The sequence below is a fragment of the Onychostruthus taczanowskii genome, unplaced genomic scaffold (genome assembly GCF_017590055.1).
Source record: "Onychostruthus taczanowskii isolate IOZ18803 unplaced genomic scaffold, ASM1759005v1 scaffold16, whole genome shotgun sequence".
NCBI lineage: Eukaryota > Metazoa > Chordata > Aves > Passeriformes > Passeridae > Onychostruthus > Onychostruthus taczanowskii.
This window is the reverse complement of record NW_024498795.1, coordinates 10,880,419-10,901,222: the sequence shown is the minus strand read 5'-3', so window position 1 is coordinate 10,901,222 and position 20,804 is coordinate 10,880,419. Positions and strand designations below refer to the sequence as shown.

Below are 20,804 nucleotides of genomic sequence, written 5' to 3'. Positions count from 1 at the left end.
GTAGCAGATGCAGCTGCTATTCTTGATAAAACTATTCTTCATTTCATTAGGAAAAAATCTGCCTATGGAAGAGACTCTCTGTCTCTGAAGATTGCAAAAAAATGACTCTCTTTTTGAGATTTTTAGATAATCAAATTGTGATGAGCAGAGATGCAGAGATGATGGATACCTGCTTATTCAGGCAAATCAACATCTTAAACCTGCAGAAATATTTGCACAAAACAAGGAGGATTTAGCAGCTTCTAAAAAGAACATTAAAAAGCTACCAGGTTAAAACAACCAAAAAAGAAAATGAAAGGTCTTAGGAACATACTGCATTTATTTGGTCCCACAATTCCTAACTTTGTAACAAACCCCCAGAGTTTCACTCCTTAAAGTGCTTCAAACTCCATTTATATTATTATTATTACTTTTGACATCAATGTACATTTCTGTATAAGCAACAATCCAAAGAGATTTATATTTTTTATAAAATTCTTTATATTAATGGATCAAATTTGCTCTCAAGATGGCCAACGATAAGGAAAATTACCAAAATTAAGACACTGGAGTTGCTCAAGTCTCTGCTGTTGTGGATGAGAGCAGAATTTGGCCCAGTAGGGTATATGCAATTACATTTCTGCATATATCTCCAAAGGCACAACGGATTACCTTGGAAATCAATAACATTTAAAAGGGAGTTTGTCAAAGCAAATACATTTTGCTTGCTTTGGCACAGTCCACATCCAGAGGATGCATTTCCTCACCGGCTGTTCAGAAGAAGCAGCCTGATGCTGATCAGCAAAGGGGAATCCACACAGCTCTTCAGCAGAGCCAGCCTGGTGTGTGTATGACGACTGTAACAGCAGAGTTACTTCTCTGGGCATCCGTGCAAGTTCACTGCACCATGAACCTCTGAAATTCTCCTGGTGGAGACATGTTTGTCATTGATGGTAATACTCCGAAGACAGCCAAAAAACGGGTCTTCAACTGGAAGCCATGGGGTGTCCAAATTTGCTACAAAACCAAGGCGGAAAGACCAAGTTAATAAGAATTATTTTAAAGAACATCAATTATGACAGGTCTTTCAAAAGAGGGGAAATTATATAGGAGAACATAAATGGATGGGACCTTTGTTTTGGAAATGAAAAAACATGAAAAAATAAGAAGCAATAATATTACCTGGAATTTTGCCGAAGTAGAGTGGCTGATAAACACGTCTAGGAGGAGAGAGTTGAAGTACAGTGGTATAGTTACTCTGTGTGCCCACCTCTAGCTGCACTGTGTTCTCCTTCTGAGACACTGCAAAAGCAGGTAAATAAGAACTCTTTTTCAACCATATTACAGAATCAGGTAGATATGGCACTATTTTTAAATAGCATCTTTCTTGAAATTTAAAGCACAAAAAACCCCCAGATTTTATTTTAATTCAGAGCCAGACTGACAAACCTAGGTCATCTGGAGCTTAACAGAGCCTACCAAAAAATCTTATGTAAAGCCTTTAATTAACACAAGACACATTGTTCTAAAGAGTACTCTCAGACGAAACAGAAGTGAAATGATCAATAAAAATCTGGAGCTGCAGTGCTCTGTGCTCACCATCCCTTCAAAGCTTCAGAAGAAATGGTATGTACAATGTACCTGAAATGGTATGCCAAAGCCCATCAGACAGAGGTTTCTTAGGTGTGACTGATGCCTGGAATTCTCCAGCATCACTATTTCCAGCAGCAACCACCTGTAAAGACGTTACCTGTTAAGTTACTGTGACAAAGAACAGGATCAACAGGGGGAGGTCAGAATTCCCCCTGCTGAACGAGGGCCATACAGCTGGAATGGACACAGTCTGTACCCACCTTCCCTCCCTTCATGTAAACAGTCAAGTAGTTGTCTTGCTTGCTTCCAGCATGGAGGAGTACACCTATGGAACTCCTTGGTCGAATGGTAAATACAATCCTGAAATCCAAACCCATCAGCAAATTACCTGTGGAGAATTAAGCAGTGGGGAGAGGGATGATCATAGGTGGCGATAATTGGAAAATCACGTAAAAATAAGTAACCCATACACCAACATGCTTCAGACAATTCCATATACCATAATCTCCACACAGCTTACCAATGGTGATATATCCTCCTTCATTAAAGAAGTAAATCCCTGTGTCCATGGGAACATCCAGACATGGAAGTACGCCATTTTTTTGTTGAGGTGCATTCATGGCTTTTCCATTAATCTTAAAATTCCTTAGGCAACCCTTGAAACTCTTCATTGGCATATTCTGAAAGCGTATTTCAAAAGATGACTATTGAAGCATTATGGGGTTTTTTTCGCAATAATACTAAACATTGATTCTTTTGGACTGTTGGACTATAGAAAGCCTAAAGGCACCTAAAACATCTTTGATGCAGTGAACAGGTATTCCAAAATCCTAAACAAAGTTCTTGAAACCCAGTAAGAGTTGATTTTGTATTAATGTGACTCCTGCTTGTAAAACAGACATTTCCCAATGCTGTATCAAAAAGACAATGCAAGAGGAATTGTGAATCCCAAGCAGCCCTTCCCTTCCTAAATATGTTTATTTAAATCTGATTTTATAAAATACCCTGGATCATTAACTGTCCCCTTTTTTAAATAGCAATCACATGTATTTCAGATTAAAATTCAGTTCTACATCCATAATTCCTTAATGAGAATTATTCTTTTGCTTGTCTACTGATTATTGCTTAGTCCACTGAGGTAAATGTTCTGCAGAAAGATGGTATTTCTGGAATTAAAAATGTGACTTTGGTCTTCGCTATTTTTAAGGAATAAAAATGAAAAGAGTACATGGTTGTCATCAGTGTCTCAGCAACATATTGAAAATATGGGTCCAGGTGAAGGCTGTGTGAACAGGTGAGGAAAAAGATCTGTAATGAACCACTGCAAACACCAGTCACAGATGGTGCTCACATGGTCCTTGGAAATCCTCCCCAAAGCTTTTCAGCATGGAAATCCTGCGTATTAAAGACTTTCCTATATAATTAGTGCAGCACGGGGAGTGTGTGTGGGTGGATTGGTCAATTATTTACCTGTCTCTTCAGTGGTGGCAGCCCTCCCATGTAGACTGGTGGCTTAATGCTGATGGCAGAATTTGTTGCCAATTTTCTGTGCTGGGCCCTTAGACCATCAACAACAAGGCGGGCGTTCTTCCCATCTGTGCTGAAGACCACCTTTCCAGGAGGTAAGGAAAACAGAATAAAAAACCCAAAAGCCAATGAAAGCCACTGCAGATTTTCTTTGTCTTTAAATTAAACATCATGTTGTTAAAATATTTAAACTGAAAATAACATCCTGGGGCCATCAGTCTCAATAAGGTCTCTCAGAGACCTGTCAACCACATGAACTTTCAGGCCTAGGAATTAATTTCCGATGACCAAAACTGAGTTCCTGTTCTCTTAAAAAAGCAATAAGCTATGCCTGCTGAATGCTAGTTATGCTATCACTGTGGTTCCATACTACTTACAGTGTGCCACTGCCCATCATTGTATTTAATACTGGTTTTGACTTTGATTTGTTTTTCTCCAGAGCCAAGTGAAAAGACAAAACGTCCTTTTGAAATGTGGAGAGCCACATAAGAGTCCTCAGAGCTTTCCTCCATGAAAACTATTAATCCTCTCGATGATCGAGTCCGTACATCTACAGAGAAATGTAACCTGTAATGGAAAGTAAGCATATTCCAGTATAGGTCTGTTTTGTTGGTTTTTGTATCTTTTCTATTCTCCACTGAAACTCCATTTGGGAAATGCACAGTAGCATTTGGGTGGAATCAGGGCATTATACACTGCATTGCTGAATGTGAATGAAACTTGACACATTCAGGCTTAGGAACTGGCATTAACATACACTGTAATTGTTCACCACATCCCATTCAATCGACTCAGTTCAGGTAAATGTTTGCACAGCAAAAAAAAAAAAGCGCCTGAACTTTTAGAACCACCTTTTGTTATGGACCAAGATATAAACAAGAAGAAAATCCTTACAATCAGCACCCTAAGTGTCAAGCATCTTCGACAATTCAAGTACTAGGAGGAGAACAGAGAATGTTTTTATTACCTGTCTGTAGATAACAATGGAGAAAACATGTAGGATATGAAACTGTTGGGGGTGCTTCCAAGGAGATATGCTTCACTGCTGTCATGTAATGGAGCTGGTATAGTGTGGTTTTGCACATTAGCAGCTTTCAAATAATCAAGGTATTTTTCATTCTGTGCATATAAGATAGAATTGAAACATTTATTATATGTGCACATAAATAGAAACATTTTAATCGACACATTTAAGAGCTCCCAGCCATGGCAGTCAACATCCTTCCCTAAAAGACAGAAAAGCTGTTGTCATTCTAGATAGGTGTGGGTTTAGCATGAAACTCCAACACGGTGAAAACTTGCTTCATCACCGTGTTGGAGATGTAAGATGGAAGAAAAGAAAGAACATCTGAATCTCAGTTCCAGAAATGATGGAAAGCCTGGGCATCAATATGGAGCAAAGATTACAGTAACAATAAGCATACCTTGAGCATCTTAAGCCTAAGAGGATTTTTAAATTCCTGCAGCAGCATTGGTTCAAGGTTTTCATATTCCTGGCAAGCTCCGAGAGATACACCAGTCTTCCCAGTATTAGCAACAAGATTTTGAACCTCAGGGAGCTGACCAGCCCTGTCATGATGAAAGCAGCAAGTGTTGTGACTCAGCATTCCTTTTCTTTAGTGTAATCAACAACAAACATATTGTAAAAATGTGTTCTGCATAAAATATATTCCCCAGTGACATGATAGTAAAGTATCAATTTTCATTTTTCAACAAAAAATGTATATTCAATGCCGTAAATCATCTTTTCCCTGGCTCTGCTCATTTCTTTCGAGGTATAGAAAAACTCTGATGTTCTGTTCTCATCTTTTCTAAACAAAGTAATTTTTGCTAAAAGCTATTAAAAAAACACAAACATATATGGCCCTTGAAAAAATAGAAAAAAATGACAGCAGCCTTGATTAAGATTTCTGAATCAGACTACGAAACTTTGATTGGTAATTATACATAACCAGTTTCAAATCAAGAAAATATAACATCATCAGGTTCTGCTTCACTCTCTCCTTAAATAAGATGCTCTAATGAGGTTTTTCACGGGACAAAGCCTGTCACAATTTCACATGTACCTCTAGTAGTATAACCAAATTATCAGAAAGACTGTCAAAGCCAATTTAAATTCCTGTGTATAAAGAATAATATTAAATAAGACTACAATTTTCTAAGTTGTACCAAGCATCTGTAATCAGTAAATTACAAAAAACTTTACAACTACAAAAAAGCTACAAAGCTCCTTGCTTGCGGTTTTCTATGAGAAGAGTGGTAGATTTGTGAGTAGAACCTGGACTTTAATGCTGGTCATTCTCCATTCACTCCATCAGACCAGCTACAGTATTTTTTCATCATCTAGTTTGGCACAAAAAACTTAACAAATTTGTTTTCTGATGGCAAATTTAATATATAGGTTACTTCCGATGCCTTTTCCTGGTCTTAAAAAAATTGAGAGCCAGACAAGGTCAAGGGATAAGGGGTTTTCACCTTGATATTTTAATAAGGATCCTTATGGTCCACCACTTCACCAAGGTGGGACGCACCGCAATGCACACACATGATGCAATCACATACACAATTCATAAACCTTACAAACTGGGATATCTAACAAGGATACCCCAGTGGGAGGCTTGCATGAAGAGTATGATATTACCCCATCTGAGGAATTCCCCCCTGGACGGGCAGAATCTTAGTTGACAGGATGTGTTCTAGAGGGGTCCTTGGTTTCTCAAAACAGCATTGGGCTTTCCAGCCTCCTACTATGAGGCATTTAGGATGTTTGGTCTCCTGGTTTAACAGACTACTAGGGCTAAGCTGAGTTATCAGACTTAAGGAATTACAAGTATGCATGCTAGGAATACTAAGGATACATAAAAGGTATATAAAAGAAAAGGAGAAAAAATCATCTTGGCATCACTTGAACGCCTTGTAGTGCTTTAAATGAAGACATAATTTCAGCAGCCTGGTCTAGTGGAAGTTGTCCCTGCCCATTGCAGGGGGATAAAACTAGAGGATCTTTAAAGGTGCCTTCCAGCCTTTCCCATTCTGTGGTGGTATGACAAATGGATCAAAATACACTGTTTTTGAAAACTCTACACGTATATAAATGCTCACCAAAACTTAGCTAACACAAAGTCCCACTGGGACATGACTTATGGCTCATGGAATGCTTGTTTTCTAGAAACATATTTATGCATATTTTTTCTCCTAAATTTTGCCTGTAAAGGCAAATCCTCTAATAATTCTCTAATAATCAGACAAACACATGAAAAGAAGAGACAGCCTAAATGAGGCAGATGATTTCTACACATATGGTCTCACTTGTTTGTGTAACTGTTTTGATTCTGTCAGTAGCTTTGGTCCTTTCACCACCTGGCTCCCTGGGGAGCTATAACTAGACAATTTAGCAAATCTTTTTGGATGCCTTGTTGGGACATATCCAACTTACTCTGCAGAGTTCATTCTTTGGCTAACAGACTGCTAAACAGGTATGATTGAGACTAAAATTCCTTTACATCTGAACAGCAGATTTAATTATAACTGGATCCCATGCATAATATACCTGAACGAAAGAGTATTTGAAGGCAGCAAAGTTATGCATTCATAAAGGCTTCACACATGTATAAGAAAAGCATTTAAGCAAAATGTAAATTTAGTATGATTTAAGAAGGAGAACAGGCCAAAATGCATGAAACTACACATGTATAAGAAAAGCATTTAAGCAAAATGTAAGTTTAGTATGATTTAAGAAGAACAGGCCAAAATGCATGAAACATAATTCTTTCTAGGCCAAATACCTTTCAATAAAGATGTTTGAGATGCAACCTTCAAAATTATCTCCACCAAACTTTATAGGTCTGTTTGATTGCTGTGAGTATGATGACCTGGGAGAGTCAACTGCTTTTGACTCATCATCAACCATCAGCTGTACTCTGAAAAAAGTAAATGAAATTAAGCATGATGTATAAAGAAGCAGTCAGGAAACTAAACAATATATATATATATAAAATAACCATTTGACAGATGTGTTTCCTTGTTACATTGTGATTATGCAAGAGCTTCATTAGCTTAGCTCTGGGACTTTTTCAGTATGCACTTATTGACTGCTGTGAAATTGCACTGCTTTTCCATATTAGATAATGAGCAAGAGTTGAAGTTCCTACCTCAATCCTACAGTGAAATCCTGGTGCAATTGAAATTCATGAAAAAGCTCTCATTGTCAACTATGGGACAGGATTTAAGTCTTTGTGTAAAAATGAAATGGACAGTATTAACTTATAATAACTCAAAGTTATAGCCAACCATGCAAAACTTTCCACTTCAACTAACACTTATGTAATTTCATGCATTACACAGCAATCAGTATGATTTAGGAGCTTTTCAGTAAATTGTCTCTTCTAGTATCTAATATCTGCATAACAGATCATTACTGAAAAAACAGACACAGCATCTGCTTCTTCCCTTGTCCTTCACAGGGGACACACAGGAAGGTTATAGGAAGAAGAGCTCCAAAGACTCCAAAGCTCCAGCTAGACAAGCAGTCAAAACTCACACAACCTATAGAAGAAATGCATAGTAGAGCACAGCTGAAACACCACAGGTACCCACATGCATATTCATAGAACAAAAATCTCCTTTCCCTTAATTATTTAGGTATCCTCTGCTAGAAGAGACCATTTTAAGCTGCTTATTCAAAGAATTAGTGCCACAAAATTTGAATTTTCTTTCTCCAACCACAACATATAAGAACTAGATGAAGAACTGGACTCACCTGTTGCCTGTTTTTATTACTGTCACATAATGCATTGACCCATCTTCATATTTCTTTTCCAGTTTAATTTCCTTATCTCGTATCTTTGCAGTTACAGAGCCAGGACTCAGAAAGATGGAAAGAACATCAGGCTACAAAAGAATCCCACAAAATGATCAACTAAATAAATACAAAAGCCTTTAGTTCTTGCTACTGCCATTAATAGAGCTCTCAGTGGGTGCCAGTCGGCAACAAATTTTCTTACACTAGAGCTGCATTTCTCAGTCATCTAGCACCAGATGTGTACCGAATTCTGCATGACGAGCCTAGCTTCCATTTCAAAATACTGCTGTACTCTGAATAGCAAACATTTAATTAAAATACTTTCTTACTTTTACAAAAAGCAGAAGAGCCAGTTCTCCACTTAGCAAATACCTGGTGTGCACCCACTTCTTAGCTCCTCCAGCCAGCCAGAATGGGGCTCTACTTAAACTTCCCTGCTTTTTGAGGGATCATAGCTAGAACTAGTCCCTTTCCTCTGCCTATTCAGACATGGTAACATTTCTGTGTGGGGAATTGTCCTTGAGAAAATTTCCAGCCAATTAAGCAACAGTTTTTTTTCCTGGGATGTTGTCAGGTGCGTGAGCTGCTCTCCAGAAGGCTTGAATTCAAAGCTCAGTTACTCATCAAACTAATTGTTGGCCATGTGGAGAAATTGCCAGAATGCATTTCTCAGACCTGTGACATGAACAATGCCACACTCAAAAAAAAAAAAAGGCATTTCTTACCTTAAAATACAGGAATCTAGATGAGACTTATGACACAACTGAAATGACTGATTCAGAGATAAAACCCATCACATATGCTAAGTTGAATGTGTTTCATACCCGTAGATTGTAATTTAAGAGTGTTCCAGAAGAAGCTGTTGTCTGAAAGCCAAAGCCAACTTGGAAATCCTTTGGAAATGGGAAATCTGCTGCACTCAGGCTCAGTGTCCCATCCTTGGAGAAAGCTGCAGATCTAACAAGCTGAAAGAGAGAAAATTATTTCAGTGATTTTCCTTTTAATCAGAAGAAATGCCAATATGAGACAACAGCTGCCCTACTCAACATAATTGTGATCAGCTCCAGTCAAAACCAAGCACAAGGCAAACCTCAAAAACCATTATTTCAGTACAGAACAGACTGTCAGAATTGGCTTTGCCAGCATTAACTATTGTCTGAGAAACTCTAAAAGGAGAGAGGAGACTTGCTGAGAATAATGAGCTGCTCATCTCTAGCTATTGTGGCTTTGAAAGTTTTCACATTTGAGGACACAACTGAGTAGCTGGAGGAATAGATTGTAACTATGAAGCTGTGCAGATGAGCTACACAATTGAAACTGTGTGAGTCACAGGTCACTTTTTAATCATGACAAGTTACACAGATACAGAGAATGAAGATTAGATCCTCTGCAAAGATAGTCTGTGAAGAAATTGGTCAGTGAAAGGTTTAGGTGCCACAAGTAAATAAACACAAACTTTCAGTGCAATACTGTAGTAAAAAGGGCAAATGAGATCATCTACCATGTAAGCAGCAGTAAGTAGAAGCAGAAGGATAGTTTTCATCTCTCCATGTGGCACTAGTTAAGTCAGCACTGAAATGTCATGTCCCATTTTAAGAAGAACATGGTAAAACTCAAGGATGCACAGAAAATAATTACAAAACAATCAGATGAGTGGAGCCTTAGAATAAGAGACTTTGATGGAAGGAGTCTGTTAAGATCTCTTAAGAAAAAAGGCTGAGAGGTCATTTAATTAGGAAGCGTAAACACCTTGCCAAGAGGAAAGATACAGAGTAGTATTATGTATTCCAGCCTAATCAAAAAAGCAACTGGAAGCCAACAAGATTATATGGTAAATATGAATATTTAATTGTAAACAGTATTAAATAAGAGGGTGGACTACGTGCTGTAACAAGCTACCACAACAGGGCTGGTTTCTCTTTTATTTCCGCATCTTCACACCCAATCCAGGTTCTTTTACTGCCAGTGCATGTTAACCAAATATAATTTTTGACCTAAGCAAAACATAATGGCCCAGGACTTATAGACAAACCAGAGTCTGTGACCTCCAGCAGAAGTTTTTGAGGAAATGTATTAGTTACCTTCCAGTCATCTGAACATTTCTTGCTGACACCAAAAGTCTTATCAAAAACAACAGATGCAGTACTTGGGTTTTTCACATTCTTCATGCAGCCCCGGAATGCAGGTGTGGATATATTAAAACTGGTTTCAGGGAAGGAAAGGAAAAAGAGTTCAGTAGCCCAGCATTTCAAAGCACACTCCACTATAGTAACCTATAAATGCTGACAATATATGAAACAGAAAAAGAGAACAAGAGCAATCTTCTCTCGTGTACATATATTCATGCTAATCAAACCAAATCTTTAGGATGAGCTACAACAAAGATCTCACCATTAGCCAAAAGTCACGGATTATGATAATGTATTACACACTTGTTTTTTTTGTCACACGAGGCAGTCAATACAGAGCATGAAAGAAATTATGTAAGGAAAGATTTTAGATGAGGTTTCCCTACAAAGCCTGTATATTACAGTCCTTTTATAGTTGCTCACCGTTCCCGCAGCCAAGATGGAACTCCACCTAGGTAGTACTCAGTGAACTTGAAGACTTGTACGTTGGCTCTAATATCAGGACTGACATACACAACTTTGTTTCTTCGGTCAAACACCAAATTAATCTGAAATACATGAATAATGAGAACATTTCACTTGGCAGAAACAAAAATAATTTACCCGATTAAAAGTACCCCACAGAGCAGGACACAGTGATGGTTTTTTCGCCCCTCCTCTTGTTTACTAGTAACTTAATCAAGGATAACTGCAGTAGTTCAAAGGTAGGTTGCAAGCTTTGGGCATTTAGTCATAGCAAGGAAAATGTTCAACTCTCCAAATACATGGTGAGGTTTTATTTTCATCTGAAAGATTTCTCTAAAAACACACCTCACCTAAGATTCAGATGATGTCTTGTCTTTGCAGCTGAAGATTCAGAAGCTGCTGCCTGATACAAAAACTAAGCCAGTCAGCTCTCTGAAGGTAACTTAACCCAGCAGAGCATAAAGATTCCTTGCAGCAGACCCTGCAGCTTACACTATTTAGTTGGAAATATATTAAGGGAAAAAGGGAGAACCAATCAACTAGAAAAACAAAGTTTTTTAACAATATCTTTATGTTTTCACTCTGGTAGCGCTACAAAAGAGCTGGACTGAAGCTAAGGAGACAAGCAGCAACAAAGACTGCAAAAGAGTAATCTCTAAAAAGATCAGCCCACTCTGAAGAAATAAAACCTTAGCTGGTGAAAACAGTAATCAAAGTATGAAACTAATGCAAATAACTGCAAGTACACAGCTATCTTTATGTAAAGCATTGTTCTGACAAAATTTTTCCTTAGGTGGTTTCACTGTTAAAACTTAACTATTCACATTGAAGCAGGAAAACAGAAAGATTAATTTTCACATCTCCAAACTAGTCTCTAGTGACTTGATCTCCTCACACAAAAGGAAAATTCCACAACTAAACTTTACAACAGGACAGTTTCAGTTAATGTGTATTTTTACAAATAGTGATCCCTTGCTTCTTTAAAATTACATACTTGTTGATATGTTCCATCATTTACAGTCTTTTTGTCTTCTACTTCTTTTGGAGTTTCAGAGTGAAGTTTGTATCTAAGAACTGTATGACCATTTCTAATAAGCACACTGATGAATTGATCCTGCAATAAAAATAAAAAAAAAAACAAACCTCCAACATAATTAAACTGCCACAATTTCAGATATATATTTCACTGTCAAATGAATTATTTTAATGAAGCTATCGAGATGCTTCTAGAAAGCTTTTTGGGGAAAAGATAACACAAGGCCTAAAACTTATACTAATCAATCATAATTACTTGTTAAACTATTATAAACAGGTCTGGTGTCAGCTCCAAATCTCTAGAGGACTTTGTGTCATTTCAAATGTCCACTGACTTTTTACACATTGAAAAATTATCCAGAATATGCCCCAGTGATTGCAAATATGCCTACAAGATTATTACATAAATAGCAGCACTGTTGTTTTGAGAATCTTTACAGGTATAAGTCATCATGTTACTTCCTATATTCCTTTTTACTCTGTTTCCACACATATCCAGATTTGGGAAGAGCGTACTTCCAATTTTGGAGGATTTCAATATTCCAGTGTTGGTTTGATCCCGACCACATTCCTGCCTTCCTGCTCCCATTTCTGAATTCTCTGCATGGCCCAAGGGAGGAGCTTCTTCGAATGATTTTTTACTCAGCCTTGACAAAGTGAGTATTTGGCAACCATGGCAGAATCATGGTGAATATCTCAAGCTGGAAGGGACCCATAAGTCCAACTCCCTGTTTCTTGCACAACTACTTAAGACTAAACCATATGACATTAAACATACAGCAATATCTACTAATTTCTCACACAGATGAAAATAACACTTCTATTAACACTTAACACTTTTATTTCCTTACAGTTGTTACTATATCTAACATGTTCTTTAATAAGCAAGATTTTTAAGATGTTCTTGCACTACAGAACAGACAGAAGCATTCCACACATTACCCCATTTGCTGCAAAGAACACCATGCCTTCGTCTGCAGTTGTCTCAATTGCCTGCTCGTACCGTACTTGTTGGGCACTTCTTTCTCCTGCTGTGACACTGGCATAACCAGTGCCCTCAAAATAGCTTTGGTCAGTCTCCTCTTTATACCTGTAATAATTCAATGTCACAGATGTGAATATATGTCAGCAAAAACTTCTACCATGTGGACTTACAGCCATTATAATTTAAAAAAAGCTTAAGTTAAAGCATTTGGTATCGGGCCAAATTCTGATCTAACCCAGGCAGAGAGAAAACCTTCCACTGGCTTCTGTCAGATTCACAAATAGTCTTTAGAGAGGAAATCATTAATGACTGACTTTTTTGAACTTAATGTAATATTTATTTTATAAAGTAGATGAACACATTAGTCTAAAAATTGTGTCTGGATTTATAACACTTAAATTTAAGCAGATTGAAATTGCCATAGATGTGAATCATGTCATTTAATGACGATTCTCTAAGAAATGTAATAATGACCAAGAGTTAGAAAAAATCACCAATTTAGCTACAGTGGTTATTCTCCTAGATGTGAAAGACAAGAAATCATAATGATAAAATCACAGAACTGTGAAACACTTCTGTGTTGATATCATACCTTCTGCAGGGTTGCACTTCAGTGGTGTTGAGATTAAAAGTCCTCTTGAAGTTGTAAAGGCTGATGATATGCTCATTTAGGCTGTTTAACTCAATGCAACCTTCATAACGAGGATAGTTGAGATTATCTGGAGGCTGCAAAACAGTGTCATTAAAACCATTTCATCAACGTCAGCTAACAAAATTTTACATCGCTATCTAACTACTAAGAGTTACTGCAAATATTATTAAGACACAGAACATGATATTATAAATACGTAAAAAAAGATACTACATGCTTATATACAACATCCAAACCATCTGATACGACCCTAGGTGTACTGCAGCACAATTTAAAGTAGAGTCACATAGATTGGGAACAGTATTTAGCAGGGCCGGACAGGTTTCATGCTTTCCTTTGCAAGTGAAATATCATCATGCTCCCTTATTTGAGCTCTAGAATGGTACAAGCCAGGCAGATTCTGTAGGAAGTAGCATATCCTTGCATCTCATCTATTCCTACTGACAGAGGTAAACTTTTACACATACTTTTGAAAGACTGCTAGATCCAGTCTTTACTTGTGAGAACGATGGGATGATTAACACAACATCTCTTTAATAGTAAGAAACTCTGTACCGTAAAATCTGGTGGGTATCCGCCAACATAAAAGACAACACTGCTGGGATCAAGATTGAGGAGCATATCACTATCTCCACTGCTTGCACTCCTAGGGCTTTCATGAACAGGAGAAATTGATGTTGCTGCTTTGATGTACTTCAGCTTTGCATACTGGTAAATCCTAAAACCAAAACAGGCAGAATATCACATCACACTGATAAAAGATGTTCTGAGCAGGTTTTCAAGAAGATTGTTGTACACTGTGGGCCTTATACCTTTCAAATGTAACTTGATCCATAACAGCTTCCTCAGTGTTGCTTAGAGTCACCAGTGACTGCACTCTCACCTCTCCATCACCACCTCCCAGGTTATAGACACAAGTAAGGTAACCATCTTTCACAGCCATACCAATGTAGTCCTTGGAAGCCTAAAAATAGCAAGTAAATAATAATTAAGAAATGATTAATTATAATTAAGGTAAAATACAGCAGCACTTCCTCAGAGACATCATCATGCTGTGCATGAATCATAAGAAATCCACCCACCTAATGATGAGAATTAAGTTTATCAGTTCTGGGAAGAAAAAATTGTAATCCTATATGTTGCACTGATTCAATGAATATAGTTATAAATTAACTGAAAAGTAATGTGTGACTTGTTATTTTTGTAACAACAGTATCTAAAATATTTTTCTCACTTGTAACATCTCCCAGCTAAAGCTATGAAAACATGACACCTTTACTAAGAATTAGACTCAATATCTGTGACATAAAAAAGATGTTCAGAACAACACTCAGTGAAGGACAATGGTTCCTACTGAGGTGACTGGGAGCAGTCATTTTCCCCCAAAAATCACTTTTTATTTGTTCAAGAGTCTCTTGACTGTTGTCAGTGTATTTCAGAAGTAACCATTAAAATGCTTTCAATTGATATCCTGGCTAGTTGTTCAGAGGGCAAAAACATGAAATCCAGTGTAGAACAAATACCTCTAAACAGCTTTCTGTGTAAGCACAAGGCTTACTACAGATACAGCTCCTGTCAAATAACAAGATTAGAAACCACATGCAGGAAAATTTTTAAATATTTGATAGTGATGGAGCAAACCTGAATGCACAAGCAGGTCTGCATTATTCTGCATATTCAGAAGACAAAAAAATTAAGAGCTGAGGGGATGAATTTTAAAAGTGGAATGATCACTTTTTTTTTAACCAACAGAGAAACTCAGAGTGACTTATATTGTGAAAAGAGTCAAAGCTCTGAGGCAGGAGTTGGGTTGAGTTTGTGCTGGCTGCTGCAGAAACGGACAGGTCTGATAAGAATGTGTGATGGTATCCATGATGGACAAGTAACTTCCAAAGGAGCAAAAGAGCAAAGCATCAAAGGACAAGGCTCAGACACTTGTTAGTTACTTTGCCAGGGAAAGAATGAACATAACACTTCTACCATGACTTATATGCAATTTTAAAGAAATAGGCCAACAGTAGCTACAACTTTCAGTCAGAACAGGTCACTTCCCATCCTTTTCTCAAAACATGATGTCTGGTCTTAAAATCAGATTAAATATCAAAATGTACCTACATTTTTATTACCCAGGTACAGGACAAACCTATTCGCCCTCTGCTGGGTATCTGATCTTTGCTGAGGTCTTTGAATAAACAAGGAAAGAGAAGTATAGCCCTTCAGATCTTCAAGGTTGCTTGGAGGTCGAACTTCTACACCAGAGCTGCCATTGAACCTCATGGGAATAGAAACCTGTTAAGAAAACCAGAGTTGAGTATGTTACAATTAACTATTGCTACCACTCCTGTTTCACTGGTGTGTTTAATTGCAAAGTGACCCATTACACATCCTAGTCATGTTTCAGCCATTAATTCAAATCAAACCACAGATTTGGACTCTCATCCTACCAAACAAAATAATTAGGAAACAGAGTGGATAATGCACTAGTCTGTATTATCAATACTTAACACAAGCACTTTTTTGTTCCAGACATCAATTAATCAACCCTTACTGTGCCTCTGTCAAGTAACTGTTACCTTCAATACACCAACAGGGAAGGATGTGCCCTGCAGCTCTGAAGAGCAAGTCTATGAATTATTCAGATGTCTACAAACACATCCTGGTACTTCACTTAGCTGGACTTGACTGTCTGCTGGGAATTACAATGCACCTCTGGTATCATAAAGACACATCCTATTACAGCTAAATACGCCATGATCACGGATTCCTCTTATTCACTGTAACTCTAGGCTATTCATGATGATCTCAGGAATGCTTCTTAGTACCTGAGACCACACTATCACTTCAGCAACTACAGCAGTTCCTTAAATGAGAAAGGACAGTCTAATAAGGTGCCAGTAGCCAATTTCTAACATTTTGGAGCAGCTGGAGTAACCGGGTTGCACAACTTCTTTGGCAGCATCAGCTTTCAATTGACCACGCATGGGTGGAGAGCTCTGTCTCTAAGCAGCAGAGCCAACTCTGTCCCTGCTGCCAAAGCCACCACAATGTACCTTGGAAGACAAGAGGCTGCTGTACAAATAAGTATTATGGAAATGCCCTGGGGAAAACAACTAATGGGAGAAAGATGTAGCAGGATGCTACTGCATCCTGTCATTTTTATGTATGACTTATCATGCTTCCCATCACCACAGTTACTTCAGTTTCTGGGTAGTGCTGTTGAATAAAACTTATGTCTGGTCCTTCACACACATTTAAATAAAATTATTTAGAAAGAGGAATGAAAGTACTGTTGTGTATCCAAACCACTGAGGCCACGAATTATTGCAATGCTCAGGACAGACCTTATTTGCAGCATCTCTTGCCTGCTGAATCAGCTCTCTTATGCGATTTATGTTCTCAGAGATGTTGCTGATTGGCATCAGCTGTTGGTTGATACTCTTGATCTTGCTGAACAGATCTGGAAGTTGGTTTGTCAAATTTTTTACTGCAATGAAAGAAAGAAAATAATTCATATTAAAAAGGAGGAGGAAAACAAGATGCAAAAATATGGTATCACTACACAAGTATCAGAAAAGCAGTGGACAGGGTAATGACAAAACAGTTTTGACTGGTCCTACAATATTAGGAAGCTCTCACTAAAAGTAGCAGTTTATAAGAGGTTATCGTACTCCTGAAATTTTTGGCCAAGGGTATTTGCAGAAGCAGTCAGAATCAGCACTTCCAAAAATGTTTTAGGTAAAGAAAAAAGTATTAATTAGAACAGCTATGTGGTCTCTGATATTATTTCCCATAATGCTATGGTGGTGCATGCTAGGGGAGAATGAGGATAAAGGAGAGCAGATAGGACTCAGGTTTGTAGCATCTCCTACTGCCACTGTCAGAGAGTGAATAATGGGGTAGGCAACTTCTGGCCTGACTGAATAGGGCATGAATTATATTCTTATGTCAAGGTTGCTAATCATTACAGTTTAGCAGTGTCTCACAGTATCTGGCCAGGTTTATTTAAGAGAAAAGGAAATATGATGAGAATTTCAGCTTTTGTTATAATAGGAAACAATTTCTCATCTCCAACCCAATGATGCAGAAAGCAAACAAAATGAAATCCTGACCTTTTGTATTTCTAAATATGACTTATAAACCAGTTTTGTAACTGCAGGGATGACTTACAACCCTGCAACACCATGCAGGACTAGCTCTTCTATTTATATTATTTAAAATGTTTTTCTCTTACTTGACTTTATCAGATAAAGCTGCTGAAATGACATAAAATGAAGTTGATTGGGAATGTGGTTGTCCCTTATTTTGTATTCAGCACTGGCTCTGTGCAATCCTTTTCACTTAATTTCAGCTAACAGACATGTAGCTTAAGGTAATTGTCTAGGGCCCTTCTCTAGGCAATGTAGTAGAAAATCACATAATAACAGAGCAGCTGAGGTTAGAAGGAACCTCTGGAGGTCACAGTGTCCAACCCCTGTGTTCAAGCAGGGCCACCTAGGTCCAGTGGCCCAGAATTGTGCAGAATTAGGCAGGCTTCTGAATATTCCTGAGGATGAGATGACACAACCTCTCTGGGCAACCTGTGCCAGTACTCAGTCACCCTCACAGCAAAATAACTTTTGTCATGCTCAGATGGAATCTCCTGTGCTTAAACCTTTTACTCCAGGGGTACATTGCAGGCGTATCTTCAACTCTGTGCCCACCAAGACCCTGAGGTCCTTTCCTACAAAGCTTTTTTCCAGCTTTGCCACCTGCTCAGCCTTTACTGGTACATGGGTTTATTTCTTCTCAGGTGCAGGACTACTCCATGTTGGACTTCAAGAGGTTCCTGGCAGCTTATTTCCATAGCCTGTTGAGGTTTGGATGGCAGCACGACCCTCTGGTGTATCAGCCACCCCTTCCAGTTTAGTGTCAGGAGAAAACGTGCTGAGGCACACTCTGCCTCATCATCCAGATCATTAATAAAGATGTTGAACAGGATCAGTATGGACCCCTGAGGTTCCCCATTAGTCACTGGCCCACAAATCTTCAGAGACCAGTTATGGCGCTAGCTTTTATATCATGGCACTAGCTTTTAACACATACCACAGAATGGCCTGAGCCACTTTCTGCTGTGCCTGTCCCTTTCTACTGGCCATAAAAGAAGTTCAGAATACTAGCTTAGGGTACATGCCTAACTCTTGAGCAATCAAAGCTTCTGCTGCAAACTGTCCATGTTCACCCTTACAGTGATTTGGCAGGTCACACACATACACAGCACCTGCAATACCTGAGTTGTTTGCCTCCATCAGTGCTTTATTGAAGCTGGCACTCTGTGTGCTTCCATAGTTACTCTTAATTCTTTCCACTTCTGCTTCAATTGGGACCAGTTCCCCCAACACACTATTGGTGACAGAGTTGGCATTTTCTGCCATGTTCCTTGCACTGCTGATGATGCTGTCGATGTCACCTGAAACACACAGAAATGAACATGCAGCTTCTTACAGTAACAGATGAAAGTGGCAGGCCAGAAGCGATCCCTAAGTAACAAACCTCTGTTTATCCCATTGAGATTGTTTTGAGCAGTGACAAGATCAATTTTCAGTGAATTCGTCTTTCCATCAGCGACATCAAGTCTTTGCTTTAGGTCTTCAAGGTTAGGACCAAGAGCTGCAAAACAGTGAAAGCCCCATGAGAATTTTAAAGAAAAATATCAATTTTCTGTTGGGCAGGTGGTGTTGCAGCTCTTGTCTACACTCTTACCCGGCTTGTGCTACCACTGAGCATTAAGTCCACTATAAAACAAGTACAAGGCAAAGAATTTGCTGGACAGGAGGAATGTAAAGGCATATAGCATAGCAGAAACCAGAAATCTACATTCTTGCCTTTTTACTACAGGAAATAACTATGACAAAAAGTCCCACTGTAATGGAACTCGCATTGTTTCATTGAACAAGTACTGAACGGTTTTGCTGAGATGTGAAAATTTATGGTTCAAGGAAAGTTTCTCATGCTGTGCCAACATTTCCAGTACCACTTTCTTAGTACCTTGCAAAGTCCTTTTAGTCTCCTGTGCTTGATCCATGAGTGCACTGCTCTCATCATGCTGTGCCAACATTTCCAGTACCTTGCAAAGTCCTTTTAGTCTCTTGTGCTTGATCCATGAGTGCACTGCTCTCAGTTTTTAACCTTGAAGCTTTTCCTGATAGGTCTTCTCTCTTCACAGTCTGACAATAGAAGCATGGTACTTGCAAGATCACTTGATAATTACATTAAAATTTAAAGAGTAAAAGAGAGAGGCCAATCCAATTTAAAGAACCCCCAACTCTACTGAGATCTCATATGAAGAACATAACCTTTATCAACAATTACACAGATTAATTCAAGCATACTACAGCCTTGGTCTTTAGCAATCTTCAGAGGGATTTTAGGGCATTAGGAGGAAATTGCTAGCATACAGCTGTTGGATGATATATCTCTGCTGAAGAGCTTGTGGGTATTAGTAGTACAGAGTAAAAGAGAATACCTGAAATCACCTGCAGTGATTACCAGGCTTGCCTTGTCAGATCTCTTTATTTTGCACTGAAAGCAACAGTCAGTACTCATATGGGCAGTCCCATCAGAAAGGCACTAATTGGCCTGGTTAGTGCTGAGCCAAGACTAATTAATCAACATGCAGAACAGCAGCTCATATAAAAGGTCACAGAAAAATAAAGCATGCCAAGACACACAGCTGCTTTATTTTGGGGCCTCTGTGATAGTTAAATAAAATAGAACTCCATTTGTAACAAGTTTACCATGACTTGGCCACTCACTGATACTTACCGATAAAGCTGAGTCAGCTGCTTTCCCAGCTTGGTTGGCTGCCTCCTCTGCTGCCTTGATGGCACCAATAATATTGTCATAGGCAGTAGAAGCTTCCACAGCACAGCCCACCAATTCGTCCTTCCGGGCACTGTTCTTTATTCTGTGGGAAACAGGGTGAAAAATGCAGCCTTCTTCCAAGGCTGTGAGATGGATTCCAAACAGATCTGAACTTGGGATTTTCTAAGTAACGCCAATAGAGAAAAGGTTTTTCAATTAGATCTGTAACTTCATTCTACAAAAATATCAAATTTGGAGATAGACCAACATGGAAAGACTCTTCAGAAGACAGGACAAGTTCAGGCATATGGAAAAGCACATCTGTGAGACTCCAATGCAGCCTTCAAATGATTAAGACTAGAGAATTCACCAAAGCATATGGTCAATAATAAGGCACCTCAATCCCAGCCCTCCAAACACAATTCAGTTAAGAGGAATTCTGAGAACTGTAGGCGCCAGATCATCGAGCAACTACAAGACCTTTTGTGTTTTCCCCAAGAACCAGCACAGCAGCTCTGGAATCAGAAACAACAGAAAAAAAATCTCTTCTACCCACTCCCTGTGAATATACACCTGTCTAGTACTAGCTGCTTTGTATTTGTAAGAACAGTGCCTTCTTAAATGAAAAAAATCACATTGAAAACAAATTAATTAAAGTGTGTTTTTTACCCAAGACTTTTCCAGCCACTTTAGCTATTTTGGAATTTAACCTTGAGACTTTTCAGTTGGTGCAACAACAAAATGTAAACAATTTGTACAGGGAAAAGTAAATCAGGATTTCACTTTTTTTTTTTCCAT

General features: G+C 38.4%; 1 protein-coding gene across 1 annotated transcript in view; it reads right to left on the bottom strand.

Moving 5' to 3' along the window:
* Positions 1–318: 318 nt before the first annotated feature.
* Positions 319–20,804, bottom strand: part of LAMA3 (laminin subunit alpha 3) — a 106,966-nt gene continuing 86,480 nt past the window's right edge. The window contains exons 53-77 of the mRNA XM_041399271.1: positions 19,968–20,109; positions 19,270–19,369; positions 18,696–18,812; positions 18,433–18,612; positions 16,508–16,650; positions 15,282–15,455; positions 13,979–14,130; positions 13,722–13,884; positions 13,107–13,240; positions 12,472–12,619; positions 11,489–11,608; positions 10,453–10,577; positions 9,982–10,102; positions 8,725–8,865; positions 7,859–7,989; positions 6,885–7,019; positions 4,524–4,668; positions 4,067–4,218; positions 3,477–3,666; positions 3,043–3,183; positions 2,093–2,252; positions 1,833–1,960; positions 1,621–1,714; positions 1,162–1,281; positions 319–996 (exon numbers count right to left, since the gene is read on the bottom strand). Coding sequence (XP_041255205.1) covers positions 851–996; positions 1,162–1,281; positions 1,621–1,714; positions 1,833–1,960; positions 2,093–2,252; positions 3,043–3,183; positions 3,477–3,666; positions 4,067–4,218; positions 4,524–4,668; positions 6,885–7,019; positions 7,859–7,989; positions 8,725–8,865; positions 9,982–10,102; positions 10,453–10,577; positions 11,489–11,608; positions 12,472–12,619; positions 13,107–13,240; positions 13,722–13,884; positions 13,979–14,130; positions 15,282–15,455; positions 16,508–16,650; positions 18,433–18,612; positions 18,696–18,812; positions 19,270–19,369; positions 19,968–20,109 — 3,502 coding nt within the window. The 3' untranslated portion in view covers positions 319–850. The remainder of the gene's footprint in view (positions 997–1,161; positions 1,282–1,620; positions 1,715–1,832; positions 1,961–2,092; positions 2,253–3,042; positions 3,184–3,476; positions 3,667–4,066; positions 4,219–4,523; positions 4,669–6,884; positions 7,020–7,858; positions 7,990–8,724; positions 8,866–9,981; positions 10,103–10,452; positions 10,578–11,488; positions 11,609–12,471; positions 12,620–13,106; positions 13,241–13,721; positions 13,885–13,978; positions 14,131–15,281; positions 15,456–16,507; positions 16,651–18,432; positions 18,613–18,695; positions 18,813–19,269; positions 19,370–19,967; positions 20,110–20,804) is intronic.